General features: G+C 53.7%; 10 protein-coding genes across 18 annotated transcripts; 7 read left to right on the top strand and 3 right to left on the bottom strand.

Moving 5' to 3' along the window:
• Window positions 1-63: 63 nt before the first annotated feature.
• Window positions 64-1,290, top strand: KVP17_004692 (uncharacterized protein; the record flags this gene model as incomplete). Of its 2 annotated transcripts, XM_068523099.1 has the most annotated exons (2): window positions 339-1,079; window positions 1,111-1,290. In XM_068523099.1, 2 exons carry the CDS (start codon window positions 339-341, stop codon window positions 1,288-1,290), a joined length of 921 nt encoding a protein of 306 aa, XP_068373329.1. The 2 variants fall into 2 exon arrangements, with proteins under 2 accessions (XP_068373328.1, XP_068373329.1); XM_068523098.1 differs by having other exon boundaries at window positions 64-1,256.
• Window positions 1,291-1,329: 39 nt separating this feature from the next.
• KVP17_004690 (uncharacterized protein) lies at window positions 1,330-2,295 on the top strand (the record flags this gene model as incomplete). The annotated part of the gene is made up of 2 exons (XM_068523096.1): window positions 1,330-1,355; window positions 1,383-2,295. 2 exons carry the CDS (start codon window positions 1,330-1,332, stop codon window positions 2,293-2,295), a joined length of 939 nt encoding a protein of 312 aa, XP_068373326.1.
• Window positions 2,296-2,338: 43 nt separating this feature from the next.
• On the bottom strand, window positions 2,339-4,401 carry KVP17_004687 (uncharacterized protein; the record flags this gene model as incomplete). 2 transcript variants are annotated; one of them, XM_068523091.1, is made up of 2 exons in its annotated part: window positions 2,339-2,535; window positions 2,562-4,173. In XM_068523091.1, 2 exons carry the CDS (start codon window positions 4,171-4,173, stop codon window positions 2,339-2,341), a joined length of 1,809 nt encoding a protein of 602 aa, XP_068373321.1. The 2 variants fall into 2 exon arrangements, with proteins under 2 accessions (XP_068373321.1, XP_068373322.1); XM_068523092.1 differs by adding an exon at window positions 4,331-4,401 and having other exon boundaries at window positions 2,404-4,294.
• Window positions 4,277-5,928, top strand: KVP17_004686 (uncharacterized protein; the record flags this gene model as incomplete). Of its 2 annotated transcripts, XM_068523090.1 has the most annotated exons (3): window positions 4,277-4,747; window positions 4,776-5,284; window positions 5,313-5,928. In XM_068523090.1, the coding sequence occupies 3 exons, from the start codon at window positions 4,277-4,279 to the stop codon at window positions 5,926-5,928; spliced, it is 1,596 nt and encodes a 531-aa protein (XP_068373320.1). The 2 variants fall into 2 exon arrangements, with proteins under 2 accessions (XP_068373320.1, XP_068373319.1); XM_068523089.1 differs by lacking the exon at window positions 4,277-4,747 and having other exon boundaries at window positions 4,935-5,284.
• Window positions 5,929-6,057: 129 nt separating this feature from the next.
• On the bottom strand, window positions 6,058-6,459 carry KVP17_004691 (uncharacterized protein; the record flags this gene model as incomplete). The annotated part of the gene is made up of 1 exon (XM_068523097.1): window positions 6,058-6,459. The coding sequence occupies one exon, from the start codon at window positions 6,457-6,459 to the stop codon at window positions 6,058-6,060; it is 402 nt and encodes a 133-aa protein (XP_068373327.1).
• Window positions 6,460-6,474: 15 nt separating this feature from the next.
• On the top strand, window positions 6,475-9,071 carry KVP17_004684 (uncharacterized protein; the record flags this gene model as incomplete). Of its 3 annotated transcripts, none has more annotated exons than XM_068523083.1 (3): window positions 6,475-7,769; window positions 7,827-8,793; window positions 8,823-9,071. In XM_068523083.1, 3 exons carry the CDS (start codon window positions 6,475-6,477, stop codon window positions 9,069-9,071), a joined length of 2,511 nt encoding a protein of 836 aa, XP_068373313.1. The 3 variants fall into 3 exon arrangements, with proteins under 3 accessions (XP_068373313.1, XP_068373314.1, XP_068373315.1); XM_068523085.1 differs by lacking the exon at window positions 6,475-7,769 and having other exon boundaries at window positions 7,827-7,843; window positions 7,872-8,793; XM_068523084.1 differs by lacking the exons at window positions 7,827-8,793; window positions 8,823-9,071 and having other exon boundaries at window positions 6,721-7,773.
• A 74-nt stretch (window positions 9,072-9,145) lies between these two features.
• On the top strand, window positions 9,146-10,519 carry KVP17_004688 (uncharacterized protein; the record flags this gene model as incomplete). Its single annotated transcript, XM_068523093.1, has 1 exon — window positions 9,146-10,519. One exon carries the CDS (start codon window positions 9,146-9,148, stop codon window positions 10,517-10,519), a length of 1,374 nt encoding a protein of 457 aa, XP_068373323.1.
• Window positions 10,520-10,558: 39 nt separating this feature from the next.
• Window positions 10,559-11,428, bottom strand: KVP17_004683 (uncharacterized protein; the record flags this gene model as incomplete). Its single annotated transcript, XM_068523082.1, has 1 exon — window positions 10,559-11,428. The coding sequence occupies one exon, from the start codon at window positions 11,426-11,428 to the stop codon at window positions 10,559-10,561; it is 870 nt and encodes a 289-aa protein (XP_068373312.1).
• A 329-nt stretch (window positions 11,429-11,757) lies between these two features.
• Window positions 11,758-13,904, top strand: KVP17_004685 (uncharacterized protein; the record flags this gene model as incomplete). Of its 3 annotated transcripts, XM_068523088.1 has the most annotated exons (4): window positions 11,758-11,988; window positions 12,287-13,554; window positions 13,583-13,799; window positions 13,824-13,904. In XM_068523088.1, 4 exons carry the CDS (start codon window positions 11,758-11,760, stop codon window positions 13,902-13,904), a joined length of 1,797 nt encoding a protein of 598 aa, XP_068373318.1. The 3 variants fall into 3 exon arrangements, with proteins under 3 accessions (XP_068373318.1, XP_068373317.1, XP_068373316.1); XM_068523087.1 differs by lacking the exons at window positions 12,287-13,554; window positions 13,583-13,799; window positions 13,824-13,904 and having other exon boundaries at window positions 11,758-11,994; XM_068523086.1 differs by lacking the exons at window positions 11,758-11,988; window positions 13,583-13,799; window positions 13,824-13,904 and having other exon boundaries at window positions 12,566-13,576.
• A 114-nt stretch (window positions 13,905-14,018) lies between these two features.
• On the top strand, window positions 14,019-15,312 carry KVP17_004689 (uncharacterized protein; the record flags this gene model as incomplete). 2 transcript variants are annotated; one of them, XM_068523094.1, is made up of 2 exons in its annotated part: window positions 14,019-15,028; window positions 15,058-15,312. In XM_068523094.1, coding segments are annotated over 2 exons (1,265 nt in total), but the record flags the coding sequence as incomplete, so codon positions are not given. The 2 variants fall into 2 exon arrangements, with proteins under 2 accessions (XP_068373324.1, XP_068373325.1); XM_068523095.1 differs by having other exon boundaries at window positions 15,058-15,300.

The raw sequence follows: 15,312 nt of genomic DNA, 5'->3' as shown, positions 1-15,312 counted from the left end.
GCCGGTACACCATTTTGGAGGAGAAACCTTTTCATCCCCCTTCCTTTCTTGACTTACCTGCAGGATTGCCGGCACAAGATGTCGATCAGTTCTTTAGAGAGCAGCGGTTGGAGGAGTTGCAGAAAAAGCTGCTCCAGGGTTTGATGGAGATTGCCGAACCGGGAATAAGGCCGCCCTCCCCGCCACCGACATACGACCGTAAAGGCGCTCGAACCAACAGCCTCGAACAGCGAGTCTGGCGTTCGATGCTTGATGAACACCAAGCGTTGGTGGAGCATTTCGCCTTAAACTCCGCCCAGTTCCAGTGGTTCCGACCTCCAGTTGACTTCAAGGCCGCAATGAAGGTGATGAGGATCTTCATTCCCCAGGAGAAGTTTCCTGAGTACAATTTCATGGGGCTTATTATAGGTCCCCGCGGCTGTAACCACAAGCGCCTTGAACAGGAGAGCGGAGCTCTGATTTCTATTCGAGGAAGGGGCACCCTAAAGGAAGGCAAAAAGACCGACCATCAAAGCGAGATGGAAGCAAACTTGCCTCAGCACATACACATTGCCGCTGACGATGAGGAAAAGGTTCTCAAGGCGTGCAGACTCATCGAACCGCTTCTTGATCCTACTCACCCACAACACGAGCTCTTCAAACGGCAAGGGCTGGAACAATTGGCGGTGGTGAATGGCACAGGAGCCATCACGCTCAATGAAACTCGATGTAATGTCTGCGGTGCTGTCGGCCACCACGGTTGGGACTGTCCTGATGCCAAGTACCAAACTTTTCGGAAGGCTGACGTGCAGTGCGCGTTCTGTGGAGACAAAGGTCACGTTACAAGCGATTGTAAGCTCGTGAGGGAGAAAAAGCTGAACGCGGCACAGACGGAGGAGTTGGAGATGCGTCGACAGCGCACCCGTGAAAATCGTGAGAGGCGCGTCGCGATGAACAACTACCAGACTGATGCGTCTGCTGGAGGCGCCGAGCAGCTCGACCAGGACTACTCTGTCATGATGACGGACATCCTTGGAGGCCGTACCTCCTTCATCCCTTCGGAGGCCACGCCTACCACTGTTGCCATCAACATTCAACAAGTAAACAGTTCCCATTACAATCCTCAAGCAGGGGGATACCAAGCACCAACTCAAGCAGACCCTACTGGTCAAGGCGGATATGCTGGACGCGGATCCAGTGCGTTCAACATCCAGCAACAACGGAGGACGACCAATCGACAATCTGGAAACGATGCACCTTACAATTCCTATCAGTGACCACGTATTGTTAACAGATGTTATGCGCAGTTAAGAAACTAGTCTGATGCAACTATTGTGAGAATTTTGCTGAATGCCGAGAGAAACGGACTCCCCGAAGTGAGAACCTGCTAACACGTCACACAGAGAAGAGTACTTCCATCACCTCGAAAAAGTTGGAGAAGGAACGTACGGTGAGGTGTTCAAAGCACAGGATTACAACGGCTGCACCGTCGCCCTAAAAAAAATCAGACCTCCCAACAAAGACGAAGGAATACCTTCTACCGCTATCCGAGAAATCTCCCTACTGAAGGAATTGGACCACATTAACATCGTACGGTTGTTTGATGTCATCCACAGGGACAACGAGCTGACGCTGGTGTTTGAGTACCTCGATCAGGATCTGAAGCGCTTGATCGACACCTGCGACGGGCGAGAGGGCCGGCCGCGCGGGCTGCATCCCACAGCAATCAGATCGTTCATGTTCCAGCTGGTCTCCGGCGTCGAGTACTGCCACCACCACAAAGTCCTTCACCGGGACTTGAAACCCCAAAACCTCCTGATCAATAGGGAAGGCTACCTCAAGCTGTGTGACTTTGGGCTGGCGAGGGCCTATGGTATTCCGGTCGAGTCCTATACCCACGAGGTGGTAACCTTGTGGTACCGGTCACCTGATGTACTCATGGGCAGTGACCGTTACAGCACTCCGCTCGATATTTGGAGTGTTGGGTGCATTTTTGGAGAGATGGTGACAGGAAAGCCGCTCTTCTCAGGTATGAACGAAGCTCAAATGCTGCAATCCATCTACAGTAAGCTGGGCACTCCCACGCTATGGACGGACATGGAACTCCTTCCCAACGTCGCGCAGTACACGTCACTACTGCACCCGCCTCAGCGCATGCAACCATTCGAAAATCTGTTTCCTACCCTGGATCCCCAAGGGCGACAGCTGCTGAAGTCAATGTTGGCCTTTGACCCTAACAAGAGAATAACGGCGCGTGAAGCTCTCGCACATCCTTATTTCGACACTATTCGATTGAGAAACGACAAACCATGCTGATGTTGGGTGCTATGACGCGCAACAACCTAACCTCGACAGCGACCTAGCGTTGGGTGATTTGACCAAAGGAGCGCTTTCGGTGATGAGAGTACCGAGAACGTACTTTCTTCACCTTGCCACGATCGTAAGCCTTATCGTGGTCACAGCGCACTGCAGTGTCGGGGAGAATGAGCTGCTCCTCAGCATCCTTCGCTTGCAGCAGCTGCTCGTCGGCATCGTCCCAGGCTGACGGGGAGGAGTCTGTGTGGCACCCAACGGAGGCTCACCGAACATATCTCTGCTCTCTTGCGTGAAAACTGTATGGCTCACCCGGCGCCGCTTTCGAAAGCTCTGCTCATGGTAAACGGGACTTGGGCTCTCGGTGTCCTTGGTGCTTATATTACTCAGGCTATCGATATCGAAGTCCGCATCAGCGGCGTCAGCGAAAAGATTTACAGTCATAGGTCTGCCGAGCCTATCGTTCTTGGAGCTTTCCTTGGCAACAGTGGTCCCTGAATCAAGCCTCCACTCCGCAAAGTTGCGTTGATCCTTCTCCTTGCGAAGAACGAAAAAGAAAAGGACGCCTTCGTGGCCGTTCATAAACCCATTGGGGTACATGTGGCCCGCCTTGTAGTTGCCCTTGAATCCAGCGTCTGGGTTGAGAACTCTCTCAACCTCCTGGGGAGACGCTGTCGATACGCTCTCGTCGTCGCAGACCAACCACCTTCCCTCGTCTGCCTTCGTCAACGCATAGTAATGACCACCCGTCTGACCGAGTTCTAGTCGTGCTCGGGATCTGTTAATGTTTGGGATGTAAACAGTTACCGAGGCGAGGTCGTAGAGGGCCTCCACCTCCGAGTCGACGAAAGCAGAGAGGTCGAGAGGGTCCTCCACCAAGGATATTGGCACCCCGCCCGCCTTTCGCAAAACAAGACAACGAGGCGCCCGTTTGAGTCGTCGGAACTCAGTAGCACAGCAGGTCTTCTGACAGTCCGCACAGGGCCGGTCATGCTGGACCATATTGAGTTCCAACAGCCGTGCTAATGAGTGACTCTTCCGCTTGTTTGGCCAGGCCTTATCCTGGAAGCTGCGAGGCCATCCCGCGTCAGCAGGCCATTCCAGATAGGTGTTAGTCGATGTCTGATGCGACAAGGAACTAGCGGCGCCGCATGCCTTCTCTCGCTGAATAGCGGCCGTGAAACCGAAATACTGTCCAAGTGCAGTGGTGTACAGCTTTCCACTGATTGACAAATCCAGTGGCCTGGGAATTGTCAGCGGCACCTCAAAGGTGCACAACCAATCTAAAAACGTCACGAAGAAGGCGGACGCGTCTTCTTGGCGAGTCAGGGCCCCAGGCCGTAGTGCCGCCTTCTCGACGATACGCAAAAACGGTTGCACCAGGTCGAGCGACTTCAACTTCGGCCCCCATGCAACTGGGCGCAATGTAGGCTTCAAAGAGATCAGAGCCTTCCGGTCTAGAACATGAGCGTACCGGGGAGGAACTGTCAGCGTCTTAAAGCATTTGGACACCCCTCGCATGTCCCACATTACACACATCAGAAACTCGAAATGACACAGGCCGCAGTACGAGTGCCTCAGCCTCCGAACACACCAACTAGAGTGTGACTGCCTCAGTAGGTACTCTTTTAGGGGCGCACAGGCGGCTAGGGATTGTATGACGCTGTTGATGTAGCAAATGGTTCCGCGACTGTTACTTAATCCAAAGGTCTCCGGTCGGGTCGCTTTCTTGACAGCTTTTGAAAGCGCAACTCGCACGGCAGTGTCGGGAGGATAAAACCATGAAAAGAACTCCCCATTGGCAGGCCTATCACGACTTCTGACAGGAGAGAATCGGATGCAGTCCGCCTGTAAGTCCACGGTGACAAGGCTTTTCACCATACGAATAAATTCATCTTTTAGACGCGCAGTAATGTCTGGCATGCGCAACAGGAACGTAGACCGGAATACCAGGCCCTCCGAACCATCACCTTGGTCCAATGGAATGGGTAGAACCGAATCGCTGGGGAATGATTCCTTCCGTGACAGTACAACTCACCGGTCAATCTCTAGCGCCGACAACTCGAAGGTCGGGAACCGCAACAACCCCATATCAACGATAGGCTTCATGATGAACATGGGTTACCCCCCGCCTCCCATGCATCTGGACCCGCTCCGACGCCTTGTGGAGGACGCAACTGACGGCAGTCGCGTCGCCATAAACCGCACAGACGACTTCGGAGTGGAGCTGGACCCGAATAAGACACAGACTATAACACGGGAACTCTTGCGGTCTCCGTTTGTCAACGCTCCTTGCGTGCTGTTCGTCATTCAGCAGCGCTTGCATTCTTCGAGGCCTGACAGAATCCGGTTGGCGCTAGACTTGACTGAGCAATGCGTTAAGCTGGGTGGACTGGACATGGCCCAACATCTTAACAAGGAGTTCCTGCGGAGCATGACGTCTATTCTCAAGACTGTGAGTAGCTGCAGCAAGCTGGACGCAGAATTCCTTCAAGGATCGTACGGTCACAGGGCAGATTAAGAAGTTAGAGAAGTTTCTGGTGGGAAGCACTTCCAACTCGGGCGTGTCTACGGATCGACGGGTACACTATTTGAAACAGCAAGTCCTACGGCTGATTCAGCTCTGGGCCGATTCTTTTATGATGGAGGAGTTAAGAGTGCCCCACATTCACGAGACCTATCGAAGTCTGCGGAAGAAGGGCTTCACGTTCCCTCCAAGGGGCCAAAAGCTCGAGTCGCCTCCAAGAACTGCGGACGCTCGCTCCGACTTGCTGCCTGTCACAGACAAACAGATTCTGCAGCTGCAGAAGGCCGTCTACCTTGTGGAGACCTCGGACGACGTTGACCTCATCAAGCGGTGTGTAGATATTTTCGTCCGAATGACTCCTAAGGTGGAACGCCGAGTGCAGATTCTCAGTCAAGAAGGTCACCAAGAGCCTTACGGGGAGGTAAAGCTGAAGACCTTGCTTGAGCTGAACGACAAGTTGCAAAGGTGAGATCTGGGCCACCTGCACACGCAGTGCTATTGTTAAGCGAGACGCTGGGGAGTTCGAGAAGCCTGCGAAGCCCGTGGTCAATGATCTTCTCGATATGGGCCCCTCTCCCACAGGACCTGCGGCAGTAACCCCTCAAACCAGCATGTCACTGACTCCCAGCATCAGACCTTCTGAGGATCCTTTTGCGGATCTGATGTCGTGTTTTGACACCCAGCCAGAGTCAGTAAAGGCTGTGGACGCCCCCACTGTACCCAGGGAGGAGGCAGAGACTGTGTCGGATGCAATGTCCGCACCGTCCTTAACCCCTGCTGTCTGGTCTGGTGATTTTCCGAAAGCCAGCTCTGTGGATATGGACCCTGAGCAGGTTGACCCCGTCGCAGAGTCCTTCAACCATGGCGTCTTGAGCAGCTCCGACGAGGAGGAGCAGCTGGCAGCCTGGCTCAAGGACAATCAGCACCTGAAGCCGCTTGAGAAACCCAGAAGAGCGACCGGATCCGATGAGGATGACTTCAGATCAATACCCGAGTCGGACACCGATTCGTCCCAGCGCCACCGCGTGGCTGCTTTGTCGGAGGACCCATTTGGAGGTGATATTGACTGGAGCAAGCTCGACGCGGAGATGGAAGACGCGTTGGTTTAGTGTATCGATTGAGCTTTTGACCTCTCAACGTTCTGCAAAGGACGACTATTATGAACCATCGCATGCGTCTTCTTTCCGTTTGATTGCCCCGTCTCGGCGAGCACTACTCTTCTAATCCTTCCAGATGTTTTAGGATGTCGTTTGGACCTCGGTCTCGTTGAGCAGCTGCTGCTCCATCAACCCCAACACTTGATGCACACGAGCCAAACAAGCGAGAGCGGGAGCGTTCAGGTTCAAAAAGTGGCCCATAGCTAGGATATCGAGTGTCTGTTCAGCGCATTGCTCCACGAGGTCTCGCGTGGCGTTGATGGTCTCTTTCAGAGAGTCCACGAAGTACGAGTAGTGAGGGTCTGTTTGGTGCACGCCTAGGGGGCCCGTGACAGAGCAGATTATCTCCTTTACGGCCTGATGAACCACTGGCAACTGCACGAACTGCTGCCGACGAAATTGCTTTGCTGAGTTCCTCACGAAGCTATCGAGAAATCGGGATTCAAAACTCAAAACCTCAGCCAACGCCACCACATTGGCCATCTAAATTCGGATTAAATGCTGGAGCTTTGGTACAATAGCCTATGGCGGGCAGTCCGGGTGCGCGATGGACTGCAGGTCCGGCGCCTGTTTGACCCAAGCTGGGTTCTCGACTTTGATAATCATGTAGTCACGCCAGCAGTAGTGGATTGTTTGAGAAATGCTGGAGACTCGGAGATCCAACGATTCGTGACGGCGAAATTCGCGGGTCCAGAGTGGTGCTGGGATACCGCCAGCTGGCGACCCGCGGCTGAGGCTTGGTTGATGACGCTGCGGGAGCTTGCGGTTCGTCCTCCTCGCCAGGTCCAACACGCGAAGGCCGTTAAACATGGCCTGGTGCTGCTGGGCTCGTGGGCAACACTGTATCTGTCTGATGTCGCTCTACCTGCTGGCTGGATGATACCGACGCTCGTGACACTAACACGTTTTTTGTACTACACCGCGTCTCAAGCTGACGCACAAGGAATTGCAGAAACGGCTCTCGATGGCAACGGCGGCCAGGAACGCAGGGAGGAAGTGCTCAACATTCTCCGTAACTACATCGGCACATTCAAGAAGGACGACAGGAGGCAGGCTGGCTTCGTGGTCTTCGTCGGAGAAAGTATGAAGGCGTGCATGGACCTGAGGAACATGCGTATGGCGAATCAGTTCATGAAGACCATTGAGTCTGCAAACCTCATGCATCAAGCGGAAGTGCAGAGAGGTCCTATGGTCACGTTCCAGTTCTCAGTTGGCAAGCTGCACCTGCAACAGGATCGACTCGGAGCTGCCAAGGGCCTGCTGGTTTGGGCGTTCTCCAACACCCGAAAGGAGTCCCTGAAGAGGGACATTCTCGAGACGCTGCTAGCGGTGACATTCAGGTCAGGGTCCTTCCCTCCCGAGGCGCTCTACAAGCGGTACGGCCTCAGCCACTACCGAGCTATGCAGCAAGCGATAATCCAGGGAAACTTGACGTTATACACTAGGACAATGGATGCACACAGAGACGAGTTCATCAGAGGCGGCACGTACGTCTCGATGGTGAGGTGTAAAGGTCTGGTGTACCGTTCTTTATTCGCGAGGGTCATACAGTACTGGTGTACCTTTATGAAGCCGGCAGAGGCTCGAGTCTTCGCTGTCCCATTAGGTTTGTTCACCGCTGCACTCAAATGGCAGGTGGAGGACCCCCAGGGAGACTACTACGTCCCTGTATCCGTAGAGGAGACCGCATGCTTGTTGTCCAACGCAATCTCGAAAGGCTGGCTGAAGGGGTACATCGCCTGGGAAGCCGGAATGCTGGTTGTAGCGAAGACCGGCAATGTGCCGCCACTAAAGTAGTTGATGATTGTTTCTTGTGAGACTGCAGTTTTCCTCACGAATCGGCGATTTAGATGGATCAACGACCATCGTAGGATCTTTTTGGGTCTCACAATCAGCGTAGCTACTCGGAAGTACAGGAACGTCCTCAAGGGAGTCTTTCATAGCGAAGAGCTGATGGGTAACACCGTAGCTGGGAGTGGTCGAGCATCCTCCTCCACACAGTTTTTTCATCGACACACGCCTGACCTGGAACACGTCTCAGTCATGCGGCTGCCGCCGGTGATTGCGGCACTTCTACGATGGAGGCTCGAGTCTGAGCTGCTTGGGGAGCCGATCGGGGTGCACGTCGAACCGCTGGTTGAGGAGGATTACCGCGTCTTCACTGTGAAGATCGATCTTTCCGAAGACGACGAGAATTATATTGCAGCGGTAAAAACTATGGACAACTTCGACATCGGAGCCGTCAACCGAACAGAGGTGCCCTCACCCTCCACCACCTCTCTTGTCGACGGGAAATCAGACTTACCTTCGCGCGCACTCCGCGACCGGCAAAAAGTGATGAAGGGCGTCCTCCTGGAACTGCCCTGCAAGATAGAGGTGTACAAGTTCCTTCCGAACGACCTCGAAGACGGCTTCAAAGCAGCAGATATAGGACAAATGCTTTATGTGTGGGACCCAGCTGAGGGGGACTTCGACCTGGACTCCGTGAGGCCGCGGCTGAACGACCCCCATCTTAAGCACACCGCCTGGTGGGAGTACAGAAGCGGCCTCACCCCGCCTACATACCGCATCCGAGATCGAAAGTTCCGACCTGATTGCGCCTTTGAGCGCAAGGAAGTGGCGGCGGCGGAGTCGGAGATGGCAGATCTGATGCGGGCAGACGTACGAGAGTTCGTGGAGGTGCAGCCGGCCACGTTGGTGGATTGCCAACGACATCAAATGGCGCTTGCACAGGTACTACCGGCAAGCGAGGCCTTAGCTTTGGTCTTCGAGAGTGACCGAAAGGGCGCTGTAGTTAACGTAATCGGACCCAATGATGTAAGTCTCTGAATGGAAAACTCATCCAGAGTATTTTCGACCTCGATATGGCGTCCGATCTCTCAGACGCGCTCTTCGAAGAGTTCGCTGACATGGAAGACGAGCCGTCCGGCTTGGAACCAATGCCTGTGTCTGAGCCACCAATGCAAGGTGGAAGGAAGCTCCTCGGCAGCAATGACGTTACCTCCCTCCTTGATGAGGAATTGTTGCTGATGGAAGCCCAGGACGACCAGCAGGAGGGTGGGGACGCTTCGATTGACCTGCATGATATTTTCTAAAAGGAGGGTTGGCGGCCCCACACTTCATGTTTGGGTTTTGTAGAGCCTGGTGGTAATACTCATTCTACTTTGCAATGATATCTTATCGCTTGTCTTGTCTTCTGGGAGCAGTCGCCCTTGCTTGCCACGGTAGGCACTGCGACGCGTCCTGTGTCGACGCGCGCTGCTTTGTGCCGGAGGAAAGGTCAATACAGGTTGCGGTGTGTGATAGAGGCTTCGACTACGACGTCGACACGGGTGACTGCGTTGCTGAGGAGGAGTACACCCCTCAAATGATGTGTGAGTACGGTGAGAATCGGGCTGGACGGTGCGTGGTCTCGTCGCCAGCTTTTCCTTCCTGTCCGAAGACCTTTTCTTTGGAAGGTTCGGAATGTGTGAGGTCCGGCAAGTCCACTATGAGCACTAAGTGCGGGCGACATCAGACACCTGACGGGTATGGGTGCCTGGAAAGGAGTCCTGTCGCGCTGGAGTACACCTGCGAAGCTCCTGGCTACATCTATCAGGGTGAATGCGTCTGCAACCAGACATTTCAACACCGATTCCACTGTGCTGCTGGCTGGAAGCTCGAAGGTGATCGGTGCGTCTCTCAGGAGTACATTGACTGCACGCATGACTTCCTTCCCTCGGACTGCAAGGAGGAGTGTTACGTTGATCCTACCTGTGCAGGTGGCGAGTGCTACTTCAAGGACCGAAAGGTGGTCGAGAACCGCATTCGGGAGAAGGCGGTGGGCCGGAAGCTGAAGGCAGGCTTGGACATGTGCCACATCAAGCCGTGCAAGGTAAAGCGCCTAACACCCAGACCAGCGGCGGAATCAGTAGAGCTGGTGTCCAAGACCTGCGTTAAGCGACTCGAGGTTGACGCGGACATCTACTGCGAGGGACCTTCAGAAGCGGTTTTCAACGGAGAGGAGTGCTGCATTCGACGACCTATGCCTAAAGTCCCCACATGCGCCGCCGAGGGTGACGTGGAGGACTGCTACGAGATGAAACGAGTCCCAGCCCTGGTGTCCTGTCCGCCGGGTTTCCAAAAGAACTGTTGGGGCAACAACCCCAACTCATGTGAGTGCGTGAACCTCGAGAGGCGGCCTGCGAACCTGACGTGCCCACCTGGAGCCCAACCTGAAGGCGACAGGTGCGTGGAGGTCCAGGTTCCTGTGGCCTACTGTCCTGAGAAGGATTCCCGTCTTGAGGGGGAAAAGTGCGTCCGAGTGCTGCGCGAGCCCGTGAGACTGCATACTACCGTTGTGGCTCGGTGCGTCCAGGACCATTGTGAGGAGAAGGAAGAGGAGGAGCGGTGTACTTTCGGTGACAAGTGCCGACGTAAGACCCAGAAGCGCACCTGCCGAGCCATGCGTCGCGCCGCAAAGAGGTCTCGCAAGTGCCGACGCAAAGGGACCCACCGAGCTCGCCAGAGTGAGTTGGGAGATTGCACCATCCTTGATTTGTAGTGACTTTTTAAACTAGGAGCTAAATTAACCAAACACAAATCACGTTAACTCCAGTCTTGCAAGGAGCTCTCGCAGAGATTTGTTCTTGGCGACTCCTAAATGCTGCAACGTTTCTGACTCCGATACCACTTCTTGGATCCTGCGGTCGTGTACCTTGTCCAACGCTCGCAGCGCTTCAGTAGTCAGTTTCGCTTTCGTTTGTAGATGCGAGTCACGTCTCAAGAACTCAAACGGGATCAGCTTGGCGGGATCTGCAGGTTCGGCCTGCAGATTTTTTACCAACCTGGATCGCTGCGCTTCGTATTCGTGGGAAAAAGTTTCTATCTGGACAGAGATGGCGCTGTCTGTGGAGATTGGCGCGGACTCTGCCTCGTGCTCCGAGCAATGTTGCATCGTGGGTATCCGGTCCAGAGACGGTCCTTGCAGCTCAACGACAAAACGATCAATGGCGAACGGTTTGACCCTCGGTTCTTTCTTCGTTGACGTCCGCCCGTTTTCCAGCTCCTTCAACTTCCATCTCAACCCGTCACTGATGCTGTTTTCCTTTCGTATATCCTTGTTGCAAACACGTCGACGGATGCAAGTCACATCCGCTGATATTGCTGCAAGTCGCCGAGTCACTGAGGATTCCAGAGCCCTCTCCAGGTCCTCTGTGTGCTTTGTTTCTAAAGTCAACTTCAAACCTCCTGACATTGCGAGCACCAGACCATCATCAGATCTCCTGCTCCACCGAACGTCGTCTAGAAGGTAGAACTCGCAATTCTGACTGGGAAACCAGACTAACAGGAGGTCGTTCAAAAGTTCCAGGTTCACATCACAAGCGTCCACTCGTGCCGGAAAGTAGAACCTCCGCCTTGATCGCAGCACCAGCGCCAAATGTCGCGAGTAGAACCACTCCACGTCTTCCATGGTCAAAAATGTTGCACACAGCCCTGGCGCACACAGGTAGCTTCACTTTACCCTTCCTCCCTCCACACAACGTTTTCAATGTCCAAACCAATATGTCGTTGGTGTAAACGTCTACCGATGACACAGACCCGTAGTCATCGAAAAATGTCTATGGGCATTCAGTTGTTGACTCGTGCTGCCTCACGACTCTTACCATATTATAACTGCACTAAGTGCAGCTGAAACGTGAGCGGTATCGTTGTATGTACGACGAACCTCTCAAATGAAGCCTCTCACATCTGAAACACGAGGTTGCGGTGCAGGTGCACTGTGTGCAAACATAATTCAAAATGCCGATCGGAAACAGAATCAAGAACCTGGAAGTGCCTATTGGTGACAAGGCCTTGACTATTGGTATGGCCATTCTGAACTTCTTTCTGCCAGGCATTGGCACTCTAGTTATGGGCGCCGTTGCTGACAACAAAGATGACATGATTATCGGATTGTTGCAGTTCTTGTTGGCCTTCTTGATCATTGGGTGGATTTGGTCTATCGTCTGGGGTGTCCTGATGATTATTCGTGTTTGAAATGTGATGGCTCGCATGAACAGATTTCGCCTCTAATGGCAACCATTGGCACGATTAAAACGATTTACTGATGACGAATGGGCCTCTGACACTCGTGGGCTGCGGCGATGTTTCACACAGCCATCCTTGTCCAGTTCGTCCTACAGCCATAGTAATACTCGCTGTGGTATTCGGTCAGGTTTGAGGAGGCTCGTCAGATGCACTGATTTGCCAAAAGACAAGCGAGCTGCGATTTGGTTCTCCATTGCAGCCATTCTTTACTCTGTAGGTTTCAAGGGAGCTCAACATCCAGTTTTGTATAACCATTGAGGTGTGGTCACTTTACCACAATCTCGATGCATTCTGTGACAATACCCTGAACTGGCTCAGCCTCAGTCCAGGCACTGGCGACCTGGTCGTTCTTCTATCTCCGAATGAGTACTCGCTGAATGCTGGAACGACGGGAACCTATGCGACAATCTACGACCCAGCAAGCGTTCGGTGTGCCGTGCCGCTTCCTGAGGGTCCGATTCCTGTTTCGAGGCGGTATTTCCAACCTTCGTTGGCGTACCGCGTCGTTCTTGTTTCCCTAATGACGTGTCGATGGTTATTGATCGTCTTGCGCTACATCCTACAGGGCACCAGAGTTTGGGACTACTGTGCCTCCTTCAAGGAGGCTATAGGCACCGCCTTCGGCGTGGTTTGTTGCACGGCGTTATATGAGGCGGTTCTGTCAGTAGACTTGAGAGGTGAGGGTGGTCGCTGCGTTGAGTGGGCAGCAAAGGACTTCGTCACTGGGGGATGGCACCTGTATTACTACCACAGTCAGACTTTAACCTGGTACGTTAACACTGGAGGAGCCGGTTTTTTATGTCTGGTCCTGCTTGGCCTGAGGTCTCCATGGTTCAAGAACGACTCCCGTCTCGGTCAGTTGGTGCCTGACTCCAAGAACCCCATATACATAGCCTCTGCCTTATTCTTCACCTTGTCAGCCGGCATCTCTGTGGCCATAATTGTGTTGACCGGACTGGTGAAGCTTTGGAACGTGGCAACTCTGGCGACGGTTTGCGTTGTCTTCGCGGAGAGCCAGCTCCAAGTTTCCTTAGGCCTCCACCGTTGTCGGCCGACCATCCAGAAAATCCACCAGATCGAGGCCATCCGAAGCACAATGGTTAACAACCAGGAAACGTCTGCGTCTGCTTCCGAGAATTTAGCAAGGCGCCAGGTTCTCAACCCCTCGCTTCTCTCGCATTTGGAGGTGGCATTCGATTCTGACAAACGATCATGGCGACGGGCCGCTGCTGACTATCTGAAGAGCCGTTCTCCAGACACAGCTACTTTTTGGCATGAAGCCGGTAACCGAATATTCGCAGACGATCCCCGCCACGTTGAAGCCTGTCACGAGCTGAACGAGGCTTGTATAGAAACCGGCCCCTGCGATGACTACGTGTGCACCATCTGCCTCTCGAAGCAGCCTGACGTACTCTTTAGGCCCTGTGGACATGTACTTGCGTGCACAGAATGCGTGCACGCGCTCGTGGTGTCTACACGTCAGAAAACTGAGCGGGAAAGACACCAGTGGTATGTTGCGGGTCGTCGGTGAACTCAGGCTCAAAACAGTGCGGCGATGGAGGATAGAAGCCGACGCCGAGGTCACAGACCAGCCACCCTTCCCTTTACTAAGCCCCGATTGGGCTCAAGTCATCTGTCCCTTCTGCCGTCAGCCAATCAATGAGCTGTGGCTCATTAAGAAGTATGTTTGTAAAAACGGCGATCCGCAGCGGGGTGTCGTCTGCGAGAAGGTGTGGCATTGTTCATATGCTACGGTGAGGGGAGTGCTGAAAGCACAGACCGTCGTCCAGAAGCTACAACCACAGACAGAACTGCCAGCAATGAGCTCTATCGAGCCAGTACAACTGGATGCGGCCTGAACCGCATTTGTGATACGTTTCCTGTTGACCGCATGAATAAGATATCAGGATAGAAAATTTGTGATCGACTAAAAGACTGCGAATTGGATGTAGCCTTCAAGATCTAATATTCGAATGCTGCACCTGGCACTTTCTTGGTTTACGTTGGCAGCAGGCGTTCCCCTGCATTACCCAGGCACTAACTACTACCACACATGCATTGCAAACGTCATTGACCCTGGCGGGTACCAACGCATTCTCGAACTGCAGAGGAAGCCTGTGGACTCGGTGTACGACGTATGGCACTGGCTCTTTTGGGGTAACACCAAGTGTAGGGACGACGATTTTTGGTGCATCGAGCAGGGTGAGTGTATTGAGACCGGGCTCGTCAAAGCCGGACTTCGACGTGACGGAAACGAATACGTGCTGGGCTGCCTGCAGATGCATGATCCACACATTGAACTTCAGCTCGGTGAGGAACTGCCATTTCCGCCACCCGCGACCTGCGGTTCCGGTTGTCCCACCTCCACCGCCTGGAACTTCGAAGTGGCTGCTCTGGAGGCCTTCTTTTGCGACGGTCCCGATTGGTTCAGTCCGATGACATTAGGCCTGGAGGAGCGCCTGCTTGGCAACCTTACTGAAGAGTGCGCCATGGCGTTGACGACGGGAGAACCGGGCATTGAGACCGTGTGTGCACGAGAGTTCTACCCCCCAGAGAACGTTATGGCGACGGAATGCTACTCGTCCAGCCTGGTTAGGGATATCGGTACAACGCCAGAGTTCGGAGCGACTAAGAATGTGTTTTCGGCATTGCTATTTCATTGGAGCATACGAGGCATTTCTTGCGCGAGGAGTGCCAAAGGCTCTGATTTGGTCCTTGTGAGGCGTCAGGCTGACGGTTTCCATGTTGGGTGTCTCCACGACCGTGAGAACTCGGTGGAAACACCAAGTGACTGTTCAGGGGAGTGTCCTCTGAACCCTGAGTACACCGATGAATCGTTGAGGACTGCAGGCTGCCACGGATCTGGCTGGACGGGTATCAGAGTGGGCACGCTGTGGTCAAGTCACCTTGGATATCGCAACATTGACTGCTTTGAAGCACTGATGAACGACGACGCTGCCGGGGTGAAACGTTTTTGTGAGGTGTCACCGCCACTAGCTCTTGATAGTACAGGCGGCTCCATCCAAACAACAACAACTGGCAAGCCAGGAAGTACAACAACCAGTACAACCAGCAGCACAACCAGTACAACTACCACAAGTACAACCACGATTCCAGAACCTACCACAAGTACAACCACGATTCCAGAAACCACCGCGACGACAACCACGATTCCAGAAACTACCACAAGTACAACAACTACCACAAGTACAACAACTACCACAAGTACAACCACGATTCCAGAACCTACCACAAGTACAACCACGA

The sequence above is a fragment of a genome, assembly GCF_019968985.1.
Source record: "MAG: Porospora cf. gigantea B chromosome Unknown PgB_NODE_546_length_15312_cov_122.819, whole genome shotgun sequence".
Classification (NCBI taxonomy): domain Eukaryota; phylum Apicomplexa; class Conoidasida; order Eugregarinorida; family Porosporidae; genus Porospora; species Porospora cf. gigantea B.
The sequence above is the reverse complement of the archived record's forward strand: the minus strand, read 5'-3'. Positions and strand labels throughout refer to the sequence as shown.